The following is a 19,588-nucleotide window of genomic DNA, read 5'->3' as shown; positions in this document are numbered from 1 at the left end:
AGTAAATAAAACAATATATTTAATATAATGTAAAATATATATTTATAATATTAGCGTTACAATATATATGTATATATAAACATATACACAAACACATGTATATATGCGTGTATTTATAAAAGTATATATATTTATAAATAGTTTAAAATATTATTTACATTTATTTGATTTACATTATATTAATGTTATATATAAATATATTTAAGATTTACTATTTTAAACTATATATATATACATGTATTTTATAAAATGTTTTTTAAAGATATTTTTTTCCTGATATTTTTGTACTTACAATTATAAGTATAGGGAAACAATATTTTTGTAATCAATATTTTTGACACAATATTTCTGTATCTTAATATTGTTGTGTTCCATATTGTGTCAGTGATCCACCTACACAATTGGACAGAAGCACTTGACATCATTATCGAGCATGCAAAATCCTGCAATGCATATGTACAAATAGTACTCAGAAAAGTCAAAAACAAGATTTCAATTTATCCTTTCGCAACTTGTGAAGTGATATGACGGGCAGTTTTTAGTTTCACATCATTTTATTTATTTAAACAACTTCTAGGGCGCACAAATGCCCTTGGGTGTCTTGGTGCTATGGACTGTAGGGATTAGCGGAGGACTGGTCGCTTATTGTTCAAAGAGCCAAGTTTTTACTTGTTTCCTGAATGATAACAAGGTAGGACTGGTCTTAATTTGTATGGGAAGTGAATTCCATAGTTTAGCCGTAGCCACTATAAATCTTCTATCACCTGAGTTAACTTTCTTGGTTCGGGGGATGATCATAAGGTTGGCATATGCTGAGTGCAAGGCTCTGCTGGGCGCATATGCTAGAACAGCTTTTTTCAGGTATTCAGGTCCTGTATCGTGAACTGCCTTGTAGGCAATACATAGCGCCTTAAATTAGTAATTGACTTAAACTTTGGAGTACCTGTCAGTATCCTGGCAGCTCTATTCTGTATCAGTTGCAGCCTGCTCAGAACTTTTTTCTTGGGCATTAACTAGAAGGCCATTACAATAGTCGACCTTTGACATAACCAGAGTGCTGATTGGGACGAAAGGTAACAGTTTCTTTATCGTCCTTAATACATAAAAGGATGAGGAGACCACTGAATTAACGTGGTGTTTAAAAGATAAGCTCTCAACAAATGTAATACCTAGGTTTCTAGCCTTCTTAACAGGGGTGGGGGGATAATCCCAACTCAGTTGGCCACTAGGTCGGAGACCATCCTGGGGCAAGGTTACCAAAGACCATTACCTCGGTTTTTTCCGAGTTTAGTTTAAGGCAGTTACTTGCCATCCATGAGCTAATGGCCAACATACCATCATGAAAGCTCGCCACCACTGCCTCTCCATCTTTGTGCACCGCAAGCACCAGTTGTGTGTCGTCAGCATACGAAGTGAGACTCATCCCAAAGGATTTGTGTCAAGAATTCCTGTCATGCGAGGGGAGGAAAACGGTAACCAGCGAAAACGGACTACATCTCCCAGGATGCTTAGCGGTTGAGAGGTTATGTAAACAGGAGAGCTGTTACATAACTCAAGGAAAACACGCCCTTATGTAAACAGGAGAGCTGTTACATAACTCAAGGAAAACACACCCTTATGTAAACAGGAGAGCTGTTACATAACTCAAGGAAAACACGCCCTTATGTAAACAGGAGAGCTGTTACATAACTCAAGGAAAACACGCCCTATAAAGGGAGGAACCGGGAGGTACAACGCTGTCGGATATTGTGTTTACACCGACGTACCTGCTTAGTGAAGAGCAGTGTTCCGGAGTGGTGCTCCAGTAAGGCAAGAACGGAGGTAGGTCGAGTCGTTACTCCCTGGGCCGTGTCTTGCCCCATCGTCACCTGTGAAGGACCCGGAAGCTCTACCGGATAACCATTGAGCTTCGCTTTTTGACTCGGCTGAGTCAAAGCGCAGTGGCGCTTTTGCTGGTTGGAGTCGTAACTCCCAGCCCGACCAGAGATACAGGGACTGCCAGCTGTAACGCACACCAGGAGGTGTTTGCCGCGTTACAGACTTGGAAGTCCACGGGATCGATCGAGCGGCTGCTCTCGGTTCAGTCTTCTTTGCTTGTGATTGGGGTATCGGTGACGCATCACCAGGAGGTGACTCCGCGTCCCGGTGCAGTCTGAGGAAGAGGTTGAGCGGCTGCTCCCTTCAGGTAGAGACCCCGGCTGGGTGTTTCCCTGACTCCTCGATTCTCCCCAACACTCTTCGTGCCCCTCACAGCCTACCGATTGGCATTGTCGGCCATTTCATTTCTGCCCTCTGTTGGCATACGCCGGGATCGGCGTATATGCAGAGGACGGTTAGGACCATCCGTGCTGTGGGCTGGTAACGTACTTAGCCTGGAGGATTCCAGTGACTATAACCTTTGTTTATTCCTTGTATTATTTTTGCCTTCATTAAAATAACTAAACCTTCACAAGTGGTTGCGTTCTCATTATCGTGTCTGTTAAACGATCCTGAGACGTTCAGGGCGTTACAATTTGATTACTCGTGCCAAGTCAGTCACATATATTAAACAAAGTCGGACCTAGCGACGATCCTTGAGGGACTCCACAAGGGAGAAAGAAAACTGATGAGTCGAAAACACCCATACTGACTGACTGGGTCCGATTGGAGAGGAAGGATACCTGAAGGGCTTTGGCCTTTCGTCTGATGCCTATGGCTGAGACACGGTTGATCAAAGTAGCATGATCAACTGTGTCAAAAGCTGCTGATAGATCCAAAAGCACCAAGACTGCAGCACCTCCTCTATCAAGCACCATTTTAATTTAATCTGATGCTTTGATGAGTGCAGTCTCCGTGCCATGTCCTTTCCTAAAGCCAAATTGTGTGTCATCTAGCAGCTTATTCTCTTCAATATACTGCGCCAGCTGGATGTTCATAATTTTTTCGATGATCCTTGCTGGAAAAGGTAGACGTGCAATTGGTCTATAGTTTTTGGTCTCTCTCAGGTTGAGATTACTTTTTTTAATAGTGGGTGAATGATAGCCTTTTTCCAAATGGACGGATAGGTGCGTGAGCAAAAGATAGTTACAAATGCTTGCTAGATTAGCGCCTATCAAGTCTGGGATCATTTTTAGGACTTGCGGGGGGCATGGGTCAGACGGGGAGCCTGATTTGACTGTGTTGACTAGATCAGTGATCTGTTCCACCGACACTGGCCTAAATTCCATAAAGATGGGGGTATCTCTGTTTCTACTGTTATCAACCAATTGGTTGCAGCCCCCTGTAGGAGCAGAGAAATTGGAATTGATTTGGCCCACCTTGTCTTGAAAGTAGCTGGCTAAGGAATCACAGAGTGATTGAGACGCCTCCTTAGTGGAGTACAACCCCTGGCCCTGCCAGATTGGACACTACCTGAAACAGTTGTTTAGTTAAATTTTGTGCTGTTTCGATTTTTCTGGTATAATAGTTACTTTTTTCTTTAATTATAAAATGTTTGTACTTTGTCAGAGCCGCCTTGTAACGTGTTTTTTCAGTGTCGTCATATTCTAGGTGCCAGCGTCTTTCTTGATTCCTACAGTGTTGTCTCTCCAATCTAAGTACCTCAGTGAACCATGGCGCCGAGGGAGTCTTTCTATTTTTGGAAGCTGTTTTGTAAGGTACTAGTCTGCTAAATGCATTTTGGAGCCATTCAGTATAATTAGTAGAAGCCAGTTTAGGGTCTGGCACAGCTTCCGGTTGGGAATCTATTAAGTGTTGTTTAAGATAGGCTTGATTAATGCTATTCCAGGCCCTAAATTGTTTAGAGGGGATAGAGCCGGCGTGCATTTGGGTGGGCTGTAGTATCATGATATCGAATATCGCACAATGATCAGACCATGTCAGGGGAAGTATCTTCCTTATAGAAATGTTGTCATTGTTTGAGAACAGATCGTCTAGTGTGTGCCCAGCCAAGTGAGTAGGCATCATCACTTTTTGGGAGATTCCTAGTACCTCACTGAGGGCTATAGGGTTATCATGGGAAAAGATTTTCCAACTGTGCTCACTTTGTCCCTAATCTGCTCTCATCCAAGACACAAGTCAAACAAAAGGACTTACTTATCGGCTGTTAGGAGGCTTTTGAGTCTGTACCCTCCTGTATGAAAGATTATTTCTTCGCTTTCAGCTCTGCTGTAATCAGACAGGCAGGTGATGCCTAGTACACTGCGTACAGTGCATTTTTACTTGGATCTTATCTGTGTACACAGACATCCACAGACAATGCAGTGCTTGCCACCTGCCTGCCTGTTTACAACCTGACCGACACACCTTACAGTAAAACACACGACATCCAGGCTCAGGACTTCACAGGCTGGATAGAGTGCATCAGAGGCCGCATGTTGGCCCAAGGGCTATATGTACTCAAGCCAACTCTAGTGTATACCATTAATGAAGAGATACCACAATGATCTGCAGTGGCGGCAGATGACATTTGAAGGAGGTGGGTGTAAAAGTTGAGTATGACTTGTGTAGTGATCAAAACCAGCAAACTTAATGGACAAACGTGGGGTTCGTTGGGGTTTTCCTAAATCCAGTATTTTTGTAAAGCGCAAACTGCTACCTGAAGGCATCCAGCGCTGGGTGCCGCCGGGAAGATTAAACAAGCTATTGCCCAGAGTCACATGGTGCTGGACTGGCCTGCCGCCGGTGCCGGGATCAAACCGTGAGCCCCAGATTCCAGCGTCAGTCGCCCTGGCCACAGCGCCACACCTCTTCCCTCTTGAGAATTTTTTTTTAAAGGATCGGGAAATGGTCCATTTGAAATCTAATGAATGTAGTGAGAAAGCAAGGGTTATAAAGCAGTGGGAACATATAGTCTTGAAATGCTAAATACATTAAAAACTGCCCCATAACTTACTGCATTAATATGTTCAAGAGTTACTGTGATGTGCAAATTGTACAGCGCAACACTTCCTGCCCTTTAAAGTGTGTGCTTTCTCAGGATCTTGCACTGCATACAGCATCAACTTTGTAAGAAAATGCTCTAACCAGGCTTCGGGAAGCACCCACAGCTGCTGGCTGCAATCAGTCATATAGAAAGAAATATGTGCAGACAGCTATTTAAGTGGGATGGAAAAAAATTGGGAGCTCTCAAAAAGAGAACATGTTAAATACATTTCTGTGATTCCCTTAGAGCGCCACTCAACAGGTATTTTGGTTTCTCGCAGAGATGTTATTACATCCAGATATATAACACAACAACTGCCATGCACCTAAAACCTGCTAGTACTATTGGCTTTGTCAATGGTTGTTAGCTGTTGAAGAACAATGAGTAAAAACAATGATCTGTTATAAATAATTAACACTACCGGTGCTTAATTTGTAAACAAAATGAGTGCCAGGGGTCCAGTCAGCAGGCCACTTCCCCTTGTACTGCCCATTGTCGCTGTCAATTACAGTAACAACATAACTAATAAGTCACACTCCTACAAGTGTGAAAAATATAACATTTTTAGGACCCCAAAATTGAATGAATTCTTTTGGCAGCAGGTATTAGCCATTCTTAATGTATATTGATTTAATTAACAACAGTTGTTGTGCTCCATGGACTTTGTAACTACTAATGGTTTGCCGGATACGCTGTTCCTATTGCACGCAGGATTGTCACACTATGTGAAAAGGAGTTGGGCTCTGGATGGGCAAGAACCGCCGACAAACAGGCTAGTCTAAATGTTGCATTTAATGGGGAACGGGAGGCATTTGACGAAATGGCTGTATGCTGGCATTAGATAAATGCTGGATTCTCCATTGGGAGCCCTGTGTGTCAAACGGGAGGCGGACATGGAAATAGAACCGTCGGATAGAGAGTGGACGACAATACTGGCCTACCCGAAAGCAGTGTCATGAAATGCGAGATTTAAATTCATTTAATACTTAATCATGCAAAGGGCATATTTCACCCCTCATAGTATCCGTAAAATGTTCCCTATAGCACCATTGAATTGCCCGAAATGTACAGAGGACGACGCAGGGCTAGCGCACATGTTATGGGCGTGCCCGACACTCACACACTACTGGAAGCAGATAGCGCAAATACTAGCAAATGTAGTTGGAGGACAGACCTGGATTACAGCAAAAAGCTGCATACTAGGGGTATATCCAAAGCCCAGGTGTTACAAGGTGCAGGCTTGTTTTGCTAACCTCGCATTAATACTAGCAAAGAGGCTCATAACTAGCAGGTGGAAGGCAGCGCAGCCACCAAAAATAGAACTATGGAAGGAGGAAGTAGTGAAGTGGAGCCTAGCTGAAAGCGCTGCGATTCATAGGGAGGAGCAGCGTGGACAGAGGAAGGTACCTATAGCGATGGCATGGGAAATGATGTGTGAGTCCTTCAAAGCGTGGGACAGGCCTACTCAGGGGGCGGAAGATCCAACAGTCGAAGTAATCTAGGTATCTCAAATTGTCATATAGGCTGCTGTTGCAGTGCAATACTAGGCTACCTTTTGCGCAGTAGGTTAAACGGTGTAGAGGGGATGAATGTAATTTACGTGCGTATCTGGAATGTAATGTAGCAATGTGTGTTGTGCGACCTGCCCTGGGGTCCAATATATTGAATACTATAGTGTACTTCTCTGTATCCTTGAGTGGTTTCTGGAGGTGTCCCTAATTAGTTAACTGCGGAGTAGGAGGGGGGAGGGATCCTAGGCGAGTTGTATAGTGTTTAATGGGTATAAGCTCAGCTCACTTGCAGAATATAGCCCCTAGAGAAAAAGGGTGCATGTGTAAAGCAGAAGTTGGAGATATAGGGCTGAGTGCATTGTACTCGGGGACGGGCATCCGTATGCCCAGACGGAAGACTGTAACACTTGTAATATGAGCTGCATTAGGAAAACTGTGTATTGTCTATGCAACACGATATGTAATTGTGTACATGGAAAAACCAAATAAAGTTTGTGATAAAAAACAAACTGTTGTTGTGCACTTCTCTGAATTCAAACAACAGTGCCACCATGTGGCAGACTGTCATAGGTACCGGTGCTAACAATTAAGTTGTGGTGCCGAGCACTGGAAACCACTGGTTCAAATTAAGCACTGAACATTGGAAATGCTTCAAATCTGAAATTGTGAGACTGTGAATTAAATATTACTAAGGCCTGTGGAAGAAGTATTGGACTTCAGTTATGGTGCTGTCTATTCAAAAAGACGGTCCCGCAGTCGCCGCCCAATTCCAGGAAGGGATGATGGCCATTAGCTCGTGGATGGCGGATAACAGTCTAAAATTGAACTCGGACAAGACCGAGGTGCTGACCTTTGGTAGGCTCTCTCCAGAGTGGCCCAGTGATATGGGTCCCCCTCCCACTCCAGTAACCAAGGTCAGGAATCTCGGCATTATGTTCGATAATAAACTGTCTTTTAAGCATCATGTCAACACTGTGGTGGCATCCTCCTTTTATATGCTGAGAAAGATCAAGAAGTTGCTGCCATACCTCCCTTCAACTGCAGGAAAAACTTTAATTACCACACTTGTTTTCTCAAAAATGGACTATAGCAACGGCCTCTTCCTTAATGCTCAGGAGCAGGTTCTAGCCAAGCTGCAATCAGTACAGAATGCGGCAGCTAGATTAATGCTTGACGTTCCTTTTCGTCACCCTACATCTGCGCCCATTCACCAGCTGCATTGGCTGAGAGTAAAGAGTCGGATAAAATTCAAGGCTCTATGCATTGCTTATAAAGCCATTCATGACTCAGGACCTAAGTTCCTGAAGGATGCATTTCGGATTTATGTTCCCAATGGAACTTTAAGATCAGCCTCCACACATCTGCTCCCGGTGCCACGCACCAGAACCTCCACATGGGGAGACAGACGTTTTTTGGTAGCAACTCCTAGGCTGTGGAATTCCCTCCCATTTGCTATAAAAATTGCCCCTACCCTTATCATGTTCCGTAAGCTTTTGAAGACTTGGTTATTCAACCAGTGATTCCTTCAGATGCCTCTGTTAGTAGGAAGTTCTGTATGCGCCGAGACACCCTAGGGTATTCGTGCGCAATAAAAATCGTAAAAACATAAACATAAACATGAGCGCTTTGTGTTAGTTATCTGAAAGAAACACGTTAGTTAGATTCCTCACCTTAGAATATCCCCAGGCGTCAGACTGGATCCGGAAGATTTTTGTAGCAATACCCCTTGCGCGTCGCTAGGCGTCGTCTGCGGCTCCGCGTCCGTCGTTGATGTCGTGCGCCGGAATGACGTCGTCGGAGTACTTAGACGCCGCCCTCGCGCGCTGACGTCAGTTCTTCTTTTTTCCGCGCCAGTAAGCGCCGATCCGGGAGAGCTACCCCTTTAGTCAATTTTTGACTAACTTTTTAGACTCTTTTTGGTCACTTTCGACTCTGGTGCCGGTAGGATGCCTGGTTTCAAGGCCTGCGACGACTGTCAACGACTGATGTCGGTGACCGATCATCACCGCCGGTCCCTGTACTGCTTGGGCCTCGACCATGACGCAGAGTCGTGCTCCGACTGTATGGCCCTGACCTCGAAAGCTAGGCGGGAGCGGTCCCGCAAGCTTCTCGAGCTTCGCCACTCGGCTCCGCGCCCCTCTCGATCCCGGTCCAGGAGGAGGTCCAAGGATCGGTCGCGGAGCCGCACTCGACATCGTCGCTCGTCTGGCACGAAGTCTTCGGGTAAGTCGAAGCGCTCTAAGAAGTCCAAGAGGTGACACCGCTCTTCGGACTCCCCTCGCCGGTCGCGCGACTTGGCCGAGGGTCTGGGTGGTTCCACCCCTGCGGCTCCGCTGGAGCCCGAGGCACCGCGCAAATCCCCATACCCGCCGGTCCCTGGGATTGACGCAACGCCGACGGAGGTCAGTGCCTTCCTCTCGGCCATGAGGAGCCTGGCCCCGCCGTCAACGCCCGCTGGTGCGCCTTCGGGCCCCGCGGACTCGACTGGGCGACCTCGCGTGCCGGCGGCTCCAGCCCCGGCGCCGTTGGAGGCTCCGGCCCCGACGCCGCAGGTCCCCGAGGGCCCGAGCCTGGGCCCCCATCAACGCCGGTCGACCTCGTCACGCCTCCTCCGCCGACACCGGTACCCCCCCCGACGCCGACTCCGGTCGACGTCGATCCCCGGTTCAGCCCCTGTCCGGTCCCGACGCCGATGCGGCGCCGCCCGACGCCGCATCCGATGCCGCTAGAGACACATATTGTCTATCGACCGGCTCCGATCATTCCTCCTGTTTACCAGGAATCGGATGACGGGGGCGAATGGGAGGGGTCTGAGGACCCTATGGCCCTTCAGGGGCAACTTTCTCAGGACTGGGCAGATGAACTGGGGGAGGCCAGTGGATTGGATACCTCACCGGACACTGGATTCATCTCTCCTCCGACTGTGGCTTCGGTGGAGGGTGCAGCTTTTTCTGTCGTGCTGCGCAAGGTGGCCGCGGCCCTTGGGCTTGAGCTGCCTGCCGTGGCTGTGAGGACTAACATCCTCACTGAGGTGCTTCAGTCTGCCGCATGCTCCACTGAGCCTCTGCTGCAATTTAATGAGGCCCTCATTGACGTTCTGCAGGGCACCTGGTCCAAGCCCTCCACAGTCCCTCCTGTGGATAGGAACGTTGCCAGGCGCCACCGCCCTGCTCCAGGCGACCCCAGTTTTCTGTCCCAGCACCCCACCCCCGAGAGTCTGGTTATCCAGGCCTCTACCTCCCAATCCTCCTTCCCGTCCGCTCCTCCGGACCGGGATTCCAAGAGACTGGAACAGTTTGGTAAGAAGCTGTTCTCCTCGCTCAGTTTGGGCCTGCGGTCTTTGAACACCGCCTGTCTCTTGGACCGTTATTCCCACTCTCTGTGGGATACGGTGGAGGACGTGCTGCCCCTGTGCCCGGAGGAGGCCCGGGCACGGCTTTCCTCAGCTCTGGCCGATGGGAGAGATGCAGCACGCCATGCAATCCGATGTGGACTCGACACTACGGACTCGCTGGGCAGGGCGATTTCTACCACGGTGGCGCTTCGACGTCATGCCTGGCTGCGGTCCACGTCCTTTTCAGGGAATGTCCAGAGCACTCTCATGGACATGCCTTTTGATGGCACTCGCCTTTTTGGTGAGAAAGCGGACAGTGTGCTGGCTCGCTTCAAGGACTCCCGGGCTACGGCCAAGTCCTTGGGCCTCTCGGCCCAGCGGCCACAAACTTCCGATTTTCGCTCCTTTCGTGGCCAAGGAAGGGGCACCTCCTCACGTCCGCCAAGCCACCGGCCGCTGAACCAGCCTGCACGCGGTCGCGGACGTGGTTTCCGCCGAGGCGGTACTGGAGGACGACGCGGTCAGTCCACATCCACCCCGGCAGCATCCGCCTCAAAGCCTTCCTAGTCCGAGCTTTCAGGCCCATTCCTCGCCAGTGGGAGGCAGGGTTCGCCATTACCTGCTCCACTGGCGTACCATCACTTCGGACAGGTGGGTGCTGCAAATCATCCGCAGGGGCTACTCCCTCCCCTTCGAGATGACCCCTCCAGCCATGCCACCGCAGCACCACCGTATCTCGGAGGATCATTTGAATCTTCTGCGAGAGGAAGTTTCGGCCCTCTTGGCCAAAGAGGCCGTCGAGCGCGTTCCGAGCCCAGAAGTAGGTCGTGGTTGTTATTCCCACTACTTTCTGGTTCTCAAGAAGGGCAAAGGAGACCTACGCCCTATCTTGGGCCTCAGGAACGTCAATGCCTTCCTCCGGAAGGAACGGTTCAAAATGTTGACTTTGGCTCACGTTCTAGCTGCCCTAGACCCTGGAGACTGGATAGTAGCGTTGGACTTGCAGGACGCATATTTCCACATCCCCGTCCTGCCGGCCCACCGGTGTTACCTGCGGTTCAAGGTGGGTCAGGAGCACTTTCAGTTCACCGTGCTCCCCTTCGGCCTTACCAGTGCCCCTCGGGTGTTCACAAAAGTGATGGCGGTGGTCGCAGCTCATCTGCGCAGATCAGGGGTTCCATTCTTCCCCTATCTCGACGACTGGTTGTTGAAGGCGGGCTCGCCCCAGACAGTCGTCTCCCACCTCCAGACTACGGCGGATCTCCTGCATTTGCTGGGGTTTTCCATCAACGTGCCGAAGTCACACCTGAGCCCCTCTCAGAAGCTCCTCTTCATCGGAGCGGTTCTCGATTCGGCGCAGTTCCGGGTTCATCCACCGGAACAGCGGGTCCGGGATATACAGGCCCTGATTCCCATCTTTCGGCCTCTATCCTGGGTTTCGGTCAGGCTAGTGTTGCGGCTTCTGGGGCTGATGGCCTCCTGCATCCTACTAGTGCATCACGCCAGGTGGCGCATGCGGGCTCTGCAGTGGAACCTGAAGTTTCAGTGGGCCCAGCATCACGGCAACCTGTCCGACCATGTCTTGATCTCGGAGGGCACTGCACAGGAGTTGCAGTGGTGGCTCACGGACCGCGATTGGGTCATGGGCAAGAGCCTCTCCCTACCCCTACCGGAGCATGTCGTAGTGACGGAAGCGTCCCTCCTGGGATGGGGTGGCCATATGGGAGAGGCGGAGATCAGAGGCCTCTGGTCTCCGGCAGAGTCTCGCCTCCACATCAACTTGTTGGAGCTGAGAGCGATTCGACTTGCACTGAAAGCCTTCCTTCCCTCTGTCCGGGGAAGTGTCGTGCAGGTGTTCACGGACAACACCACCGCCATGTGGTATTGCAACAAACAGGGCGGGGTGGGGTCGTGGACCCTTTGTCAGGAGGCTCTGTGCCTCTGGACATGGCTGGAACACCAGGGCATCACCCTGGTGGTTCAACATCTGGCGGGCTCTCTGAACGCCAGAGTACACAAACTCAGCCGCCGGTGCATGATGGATCACGAATGGCATCTGAACTCCGAGGTGGCGCAAGGTCTCTTTCAGCAGTGGGGAGAGCCTTGGTTAGATCTATTCGCCACCGACGAGAACGCGCAATGTCAGCAGTTCTGCGCGTTGGAATTTCCAAGGCGGCACTCGCTCGGCGACGCTTTTCGTCGCGAGTGGAGTTGCGGTCTGTTGTACGCCTTTCCGCCTATACCACTTCTGCCCAGAGTGCTGAGGAAGATCAGGCGCGACCGGGCCCAAGTCATCTTGGTGGCTCCGGATTGCGCACGAAGGTACTGGTATCCCGAGCTACTCAGTATGTTGACCGATCCTCCGATACGTCTGCCCCTTCGGGAGGATCTTCTGTCGCAGCAGCAGGGGACGGTCCTCCACCCGAACCTGTCCAGCCTCCAAAGATTGAGCGGTGGCAGTTGATGCCATTTGACTTGCCTCCTGAAGTCTGTGATGTCATTCTGGCAGCCAGGCGTCCCTCCACAAAGACGGTATACGCCTGCCGGTGGAACAAGTTTGTGGCATGGTGCACAACAAAGGCTGTGGATCCCCTTTCCGCCCCTCTTTCTGAGGTTCTCCTCTTTCTTCTTTCTTTGGCCCGGCAGGGCTCTGCCCTGGGCACCTTGAAAGGTTATCTTGCTGCCATCTCTGCCTTCTTACGGCTTCCTGATCAGCCCTCTCTTTTCAAGTCCCCTGTAGTGTCACGCTTTCTTAAAGGCATTACTCACACGTTCCCTCCTGTCCCTTTCGTAATGCCTCAGTGGGACTTGAATCTTGTCTTAACATTCCTGATGTGCGCTCCCTTTGAGCCTCTTCACAATTGTCCTCTTCGTCTTCTCACTCTTAAGACTGCTTTCCTGGTAGCCATCACCTCGGCTAGACGGGTGAGTGAGCTCCAGGCTCTATCGTCAAAGCCTCCTTTTCTATCTGTTCATCCGGACAAGGTTGTCCTTCGGCCTCGTCCTTCCTTTCTACCGAAAGTGGTGACCCCCTTTCATCTTGGGCAATCTGTCACCTTGCCCGCCTTCTTTCCGCCTCCGCATCCTTCCAAAGAGGAAGAGCGGCTCCACCGTCTGGACCCAAAACGTGCGCTCTCCTTTTATTTGGACCGCACAAAACAGTTCCGAGTGGACGACCAGCTTTTCGTTGGCTACGTGGGTGCAAAGAAGGGAAAAGCTGTACACAAACGGGCCATCTCCCGGTGGGTCGTTTTGTGTATAAAAATCTGTTATTCCTTGGCAAAAAATGGACCCTCCTGTTGGGCTGCGAGCCCATTCTACTCGGGCCACGGCGGCTACTACTGCTTTGGGACGGGGAGTCCCTTTGCAGGACATCTGTCAGGCGGCGACGTGGGCTTCGCTGCACACGTTTGCCAGGCATTATTGCCTAGACAGCCAAGTCCAGAGGGATGGCTTCTTTGGCCGTTCTGTCCTCCAGGACTTTCTGGTGTGATCTTGGTTCGCAGACCCACCACCGGGGTTGGTATTGCTTGGGTATCTATTCTAAGGTGAGGAATCTAACTAACGTGTTTCTTTCAGATGAACAAGTTACTTACCTTCGGTAACGATGTATCTGTAAGAAACATTAGTTAGTTAGATTCCTCACCGACCCACCCATCCTCCCCGTTCTGCGAACTGACATCTAGGGTTAAGGCTATTCCTTTTAGGGCCCTAGATTTTTTGGCACCAGTGTCGGTCTCTTGCATGGCTCTGCGTTCCTGGCGCGGAAAGCTATGTACAAGAACTGACGTCAGCGCGCGAGGGCGGCGTCTAAGTACTCCGACGACGTCATTCCGGCGCACGACACCAACGACGGACGCGGAGCCGCAGACGACGCCTAGCGACGCGCAAGGGGTATTGCTACAAAAATCTTCCGGATCCAGTCTGACGCCTGGGGATATTCTAAGGTGAGGAATCTAACTAACTAATGTTTCTTACAGATACATCGTTACCGAAGGTAAGTAACTTGTTCATCTATGCCCACATCTTCAACTTCAACTTTCCTCTTGAGCACCCTCTTTTCACTCTCCCCTGAATACACTTCCTTGCATCTCCCTCACTTCACCACCCCCAAAATATACACTGCACTCACTCACTCACACTCAAGCACTTAATTTTTTTAAACTTTTGCCTCGCTCATATTTTGACATCCATTTACCCCTTCACACATTTACAGAGAATTTCAATTACAACTGGAATACAGGAGCATTGTTCTGTGTGCTCTGCAGAGAGGCCAACCCCCTGACATGCACTTTGTCCTCAGGCTTCAGCCTCTGCACTCAAGCTCTGAATTAAAGCCCCTCATAAACACCTGGCATGACTCAAAGTATGCACAAGAGTAATAAGATGCACAAAATACAGAAACACAGCATGATGAAATAGCTAACTCTCTTGAGGAATGCAAGATTAAGTAAAACGTGAAATAAAAGAGGAACTAAAATCGCTGACATGCATTACTGTAAGGTTTTTTAGATATTAACCCATGTTTTGGGCATTTGTGTTAAGGGCATAAAGATATGGCCAGTTTTAATGCCATACAACATGTAACTCTCTTTACTATAAGCACATATTTCTCCCTCTACGTTTGACTCCGATATTTGGATCAACTTTGCAAGGAAACAAAAACCCTCTTTGTATTTTGGATCGATTTTGTGGATGAACAAATACAGCAGCTCCACTTCTAAAAGGGTCAGCGAACTTCAGCAAGGGCCTGGAGTGTCATAGTTGGGGAGGTTAGCATGACCAAGGGTCTTAGCACACTATACGTAACACAAGATAAGCATCATAACACTTGCCATTACTGAGGACAAGGCACCAAACCACACGTACTTGCATCCAGCCCTACAATGTGATGAATGGGAAAGGGTGGGATCTATGTATGTGAATGACGGATGTCTGGCCTCATGCAAGGATACAGACTTCGACGCCCGAAACTGAGATGCAGACAGCATCACTGGCCTACAGTTGATACCATCATAGCCTACAATGGCAATGAAGGGCATTAGAAAGGTAAGCCATGCGTCACATTGCAGAAAGTTAATTTACTGCCTGGCTTCCATCTCCTGCTTCAGAGCGAGGCAGGGCAGGCAGCCTGGGACAGACAGCCCAGACCTAAATACATCAAATTATTTAGAGATAAGATCGTATCTCTAAATAAATTGATCTATTTAATATTTTTGTAGGTAAATGTGTAGGAATTTTAGAGGTGCGCAGCCTCAGTGCCCTAATGGAGAAATCGCCCCTGATCATCTTTCTGGGAAGTGTCTGCAGTCCAGTGTATGCACACCATTATCCTACATATGTGTACATTTGAGTCCCTGTTCAGTGAACTTGTTAATGTGAACTTGTTGATGTCAAGTAAGCATGTTAGGATGGCAGGCTTTCATTCCAATAACATTATTAATTATAGTGACTTGAAATGTTTTCAATTCTATAAAAGTGTAACAGGGTCCTTAGAAAGGAAAGTAGAAGTGAAGAGAAGAAAAGACTCAATAAGGGAATTTAGAGTAAAGGAGGTTAAGAGTGAGAAAAGGCACAAAAAAAGAGCTATGAGAAGAGAGAGTGAGGAGAGTGGGTAGGGCAGGTGAAGAAAGGAGGAATGAGAAGTGATACGTACAGTTGTCTCTTCTTCTGAGAGCCCCGCTTCAGCTGCGATTAGCATTAAGGTTGCTCCATTGGGCTGGCGGCTACCATTGCTGAAATTCTTTTCCAAGATTTCCAACTGATCTTCATCCAGATTGAAATCTTCAGACAGTCGGTACCCCACCTGGTCTTTAGAGCTCATTTTCTAATTCTCAGTCTGAAATAATTGGGAGGATGAAAAAATCATATTGTTGGTTACTGTGCTATATGTCAGTAAAAAATGATTTAATGAGAATGGGTGCAGGGTCTGATATTTTGTTTTCTGGTGTTAACCGGTAGATCTGGCATGTGAATACAAACCTGCAGAGTGGGAGGGCTGTGAAAAGATAGTACATAAGGACTTTGTCACTCACACTTCCAAGAATCCTGAGGTAGCAAATAATCTGTATGGGCATCCTACTTCATTCTTGGCTAACTCACATGATGCCGCCGGGTGTCACACAATGTCTGCTCCCTTCACATGGTCACCTGGTGAAGAGTCAGTGGTAGGAAAGGTGAGCTGGAAATCCCTGCACTGAGCGGCTTTCCAGCTACTCTTTGGAGGATCTGAAGAGCTGATGTCCAATATGGGTTTTGAAAACACCCGAGGACATTGGCAACAAACTCAGCTAGCTTTTGTGTGTTTTGGAATAGAGAAGAAGTTGGTGGGGGCAGGAGGCAGAAGTGCCTCCCCTCCTCCAAGGCCCCTCCCCCCTTTCTCTAACATGGTGACATTTTTAGGTGGAGCATTCAAGACCTCTTGTATATACTTTAGTATATACTTATATGTGTATGTACTTTGTGGGCTCTGGAGATCAACCCTAGGACGTGTCTGCTTCCACCTAGGGACTTTTGTTCTGTTCAACTGCCTCTATTTAACTGTTTTAATAGAAAATGACCAGTAGAGGTCAGTAAAATAGCAGAATTGCTTTCTTCTTGTTCAACTGCTTCTATTTAACTGTCTTGATAGAAAACGACCAGTAAGGTCAGTAAAACTCCAGAATTGCTTTCTGCTGAGGGACTTTCTTTTTTTTATTTTTCTGGCAACTGCCTCTATTTAACTTTCTTCATAGAAAATGACCAGCAGAGGTCTGTAAAATACCAGAATCACTTTTGCATTCTCTAGATTCCAATCCATAGAAATTGTCTTCCATGAGCACCCGTAGACAACAATATGTTTTTCAAATCTTGTATTTTCAGTGATATGACCACCGAAGGCCCTGATTTTATATTGAAAACAGAGCTTTGGACTATACCATTTCCCGCTGAAAGGCAATATTTCTCTCCATGTGTTCCCATACCTAGCGTGTCACACAGCTTGGTGCTTACTTTCCCTCCATGTTAAAGAACAATAGATGTTTCAGCAACCAGGCTAATGTGCTGCATAGCTTAATACATATAAGTTCCCAAAGGCGAGTGCGACTGCATTGCAAATGCTTGTTTTTCTATGATGGCAGGTCTGCATTTCATCAATAGCTACCTGCTTTATATATAGAACATAGGTGACTGTTTTATATTGTAACCACCCTCTCACCCACTGAGTATACATGAATAAGAATTTATATATGTTGACCGGTTTAGGTTTTCTCTGTTCTTGAGTGTGTTTCACTATAAGATGAAAGAGCTGGATTGTAAACTTTTCACTCAAAACCTGCCCTGGAAGAGCACCATTGACCCGAATCACGGATAGAACTCCTTCATCTATCGCGTCATTGTTGCATCAAAGGCTTTTACTAGCGAGACTTCATTGGCACAATGTGTGAGGTCGGCTTGTGTTATGTGATTGAAATCGATAATTATTTGAATGGTTATCCTGTATTTGTCTTCTTTGTAAAAGTATTTTCAACTATGATGGCGAGGGCGGGGGGGGGGGGGCTGCTTTCATGCTGGTTGTAAGTCCCTAGTGATCGCAGGGAATCCCTTGTGTTTCAGGTTACACACGCTCCTTTCAAGGGACTCATTCACTTGACTACAGCTGAATACCCTGGAAGGGATGGTGCCCTACAAAGGCGGGTATGAGTCTAAAGCCAGGAAGCATTCCCGGCCTCAGAATCGAGGGTAGTAGGTTTCCTGCGTCCTATTTAGAAAAGGTGGGGCCGGCATCGGACCCGCCGATAATATGGCAGTCCTGACGGCCCCTGACGACCAAAGGAGGTGGGCCTGTCGCGCACAGCAGTGACGCGACAGGCGTGCCACCTCTCCTATTGGCGGGCCAGGTCGTGACCCGGAAGTGAAAAGAATCACTTCGGGGTCACGCAAGTTGCCTGCCCCCACCCCTCTGAGGGGCGAGTACTTTCCAATAAAAGGCTGGAGAGCAGAGGTAGCTTCCTCTTTGCCCTCCGCACTCCCCAGCCTTGTCGTGCGACCTCGCTAGGAGGTAGTGTAGAGGTCGTCTGCGGGCTGTGGAAAGGCAGATTTAAGGGAGGTGTTTCAATGGTGATTAAAGAAAGAATAATAAATTAAATGCTTAATTAAATAAAACCGAGACTAGTACTGGCCAATTGCCAAGTTTTCATGTTCTGTCTGATATTTTGAACCCAACCTTTTGAAGAGGCTCATGTTTCCAGGGTTATGTGCGCGGCTAAATGTTATTAGGATGCAATTTTAATAGAACATACGGTTGGGGCAGTCAACTGCGATTGCATGAGCAGGGTCTGAAACACTTGCGCTGCGCAAATAAGCATACGTTTTGTTAAGCATTTAAGTTTGTAATTGGATCTACGTTGGGGTGCAGCGCGCAGAAAGCCATCATATTTTGGGGATTGCGCTTCCAGCAATGGTGTTGGATGTATTGCAGTGAAATAGTGCTGACCAGTATTTTATCCTGAAGAACGTTGTTACGTTGGGTATCTTTAGGCAGGTTAGGACAAAGCTAGCATTGTATACGTGGTGTTAGTCTAAGGGTCAAAGCATTTGGCAGGAACGTAAGTGGCAATGGCAGGAAAAATGAAGCGGGGCGACAAGCGCTCTCGCTTGGAGTACATGATGGAGACAATGATGCGAAAGATGGTTAGCATGGACAAGAAATGGAAGAAGGTAGATAGATTGGGGCAAAATCTGGCAGATCTCATGGAGAGGGTTGAGGGTCAAGAAGGGATGTTAGAAAGGCCCAGGCGCACCATAGTACCCCCCAAGCCCAGAGGTGAATTGGACCCACTTCTGAAGCGGGTTAGGCCAAAGAAGGGGGGGGACTAAGTCTAAAGCGACAGCGCCGATGTCCCAGCCTAAAGAGGGGGAGGTCCCTGGACCATCAGGAGTGGTCCCGCTGGGGGGAGTCCCTTTGAGTGCCCTGGCCCCGACGATGCCAGTGGGGGTGGTACCTTTGGGAGAACCCTTGCCTGAGCAATTACCGGTCGTCCCGGCAGGCCCAGTTCCGGTAGCCATCACGCCACAGGGCACATGGGTGCCAGATAGTGGGGTCCCTAAAGATAGTCCAGCAGGCCTAAATCCGGTTCCAACAGATTTGGTGGCGCATTTAGCAGCGGTTCTGCCTTGGTTGGGGAAAGCAGGGATGTTGTCACCAACTGTAGGGGGGAAGGGCATGCAGGGCGACCCTGAAGCAGAGGCAAGGAAGTTGATTGCCCAGTTTGTAGGGCCACTAGGAACAGGGCAGGCGCCTCTTTCTCTTCCTAACCCCATCAATGGGGTTTCACCAGAGGATGTCAACAAAGAAGTACCGGTGGTCAGCCAGGCGAAAGAGAAGCTGACAGAGCCTGCTGGAGTGACCACAGCAGGTAAGCAGGAGACACTGCCAATGCTGGGAGTGGGAGAATCTTGTCCCGGGAGGGAGAACGTGGCTTGGCATGTGTCACACGAATTGAAGGAACTCATCTGGTCAGGGTGCTATGTTAGCATGTTTTCTCTGCTAGTAGATGAGAGAGAGAGAGAGGAAGCTAAGAAACAGAAAGACTGGATGCTCCCCAGAGAATGGGCAAGCGAGATGTTACGATTCAGAGTGGAGGAGAACTTAAACAACTGGATCAGGGGTTTCTCAGTATTCATGGCAGTAATGGCAGAACGTTTCCCTAACATACGGGCAGAGATGGCATGTTACCAGAACCGCATTACCAGGGCTCACGACAAATATGGGGGATGGGGTTGGAAACAGTATGACAAAAACTTCAGGAGGGCGAAGGCATCTGACCCTGCGCTATCTTGGAACATGGTCAACACGATCTC

The 19,588-nt window shown here is 48.6% G+C and overlaps 1 protein-coding gene across 2 annotated transcripts in view; it reads right to left on the bottom strand.

The window, feature by feature from the left end:
• Positions 1-19,588, bottom strand: part of HOPX (HOP homeobox) — a 245,833-nt gene that overhangs the window by 128,777 nt on the left and 97,468 nt on the right. For both annotated transcript variants that reach the window (XM_085636633.1, XM_085636632.1), the window contains one exon: positions 15,405-15,587. In XM_085636633.1, the coding sequence (XP_085492759.1) occupies positions 15,405-15,572 (168 nt within the window). In that variant the 5' untranslated portion in view covers positions 15,573-15,587. The remainder of the gene's footprint in view (positions 1-15,404; positions 15,588-19,588) is intronic.

This window comes from Triturus cristatus, chromosome 2_1 (assembly GCF_964204655.1).
Source record: "Triturus cristatus chromosome 2_1, aTriCri1.1, whole genome shotgun sequence".
NCBI lineage: Eukaryota > Metazoa > Chordata > Amphibia > Caudata > Salamandridae > Triturus > Triturus cristatus.
Note: the sequence above shows the minus strand (reverse complement) of the source record. Positions and strands in the feature narration are given on the sequence as shown.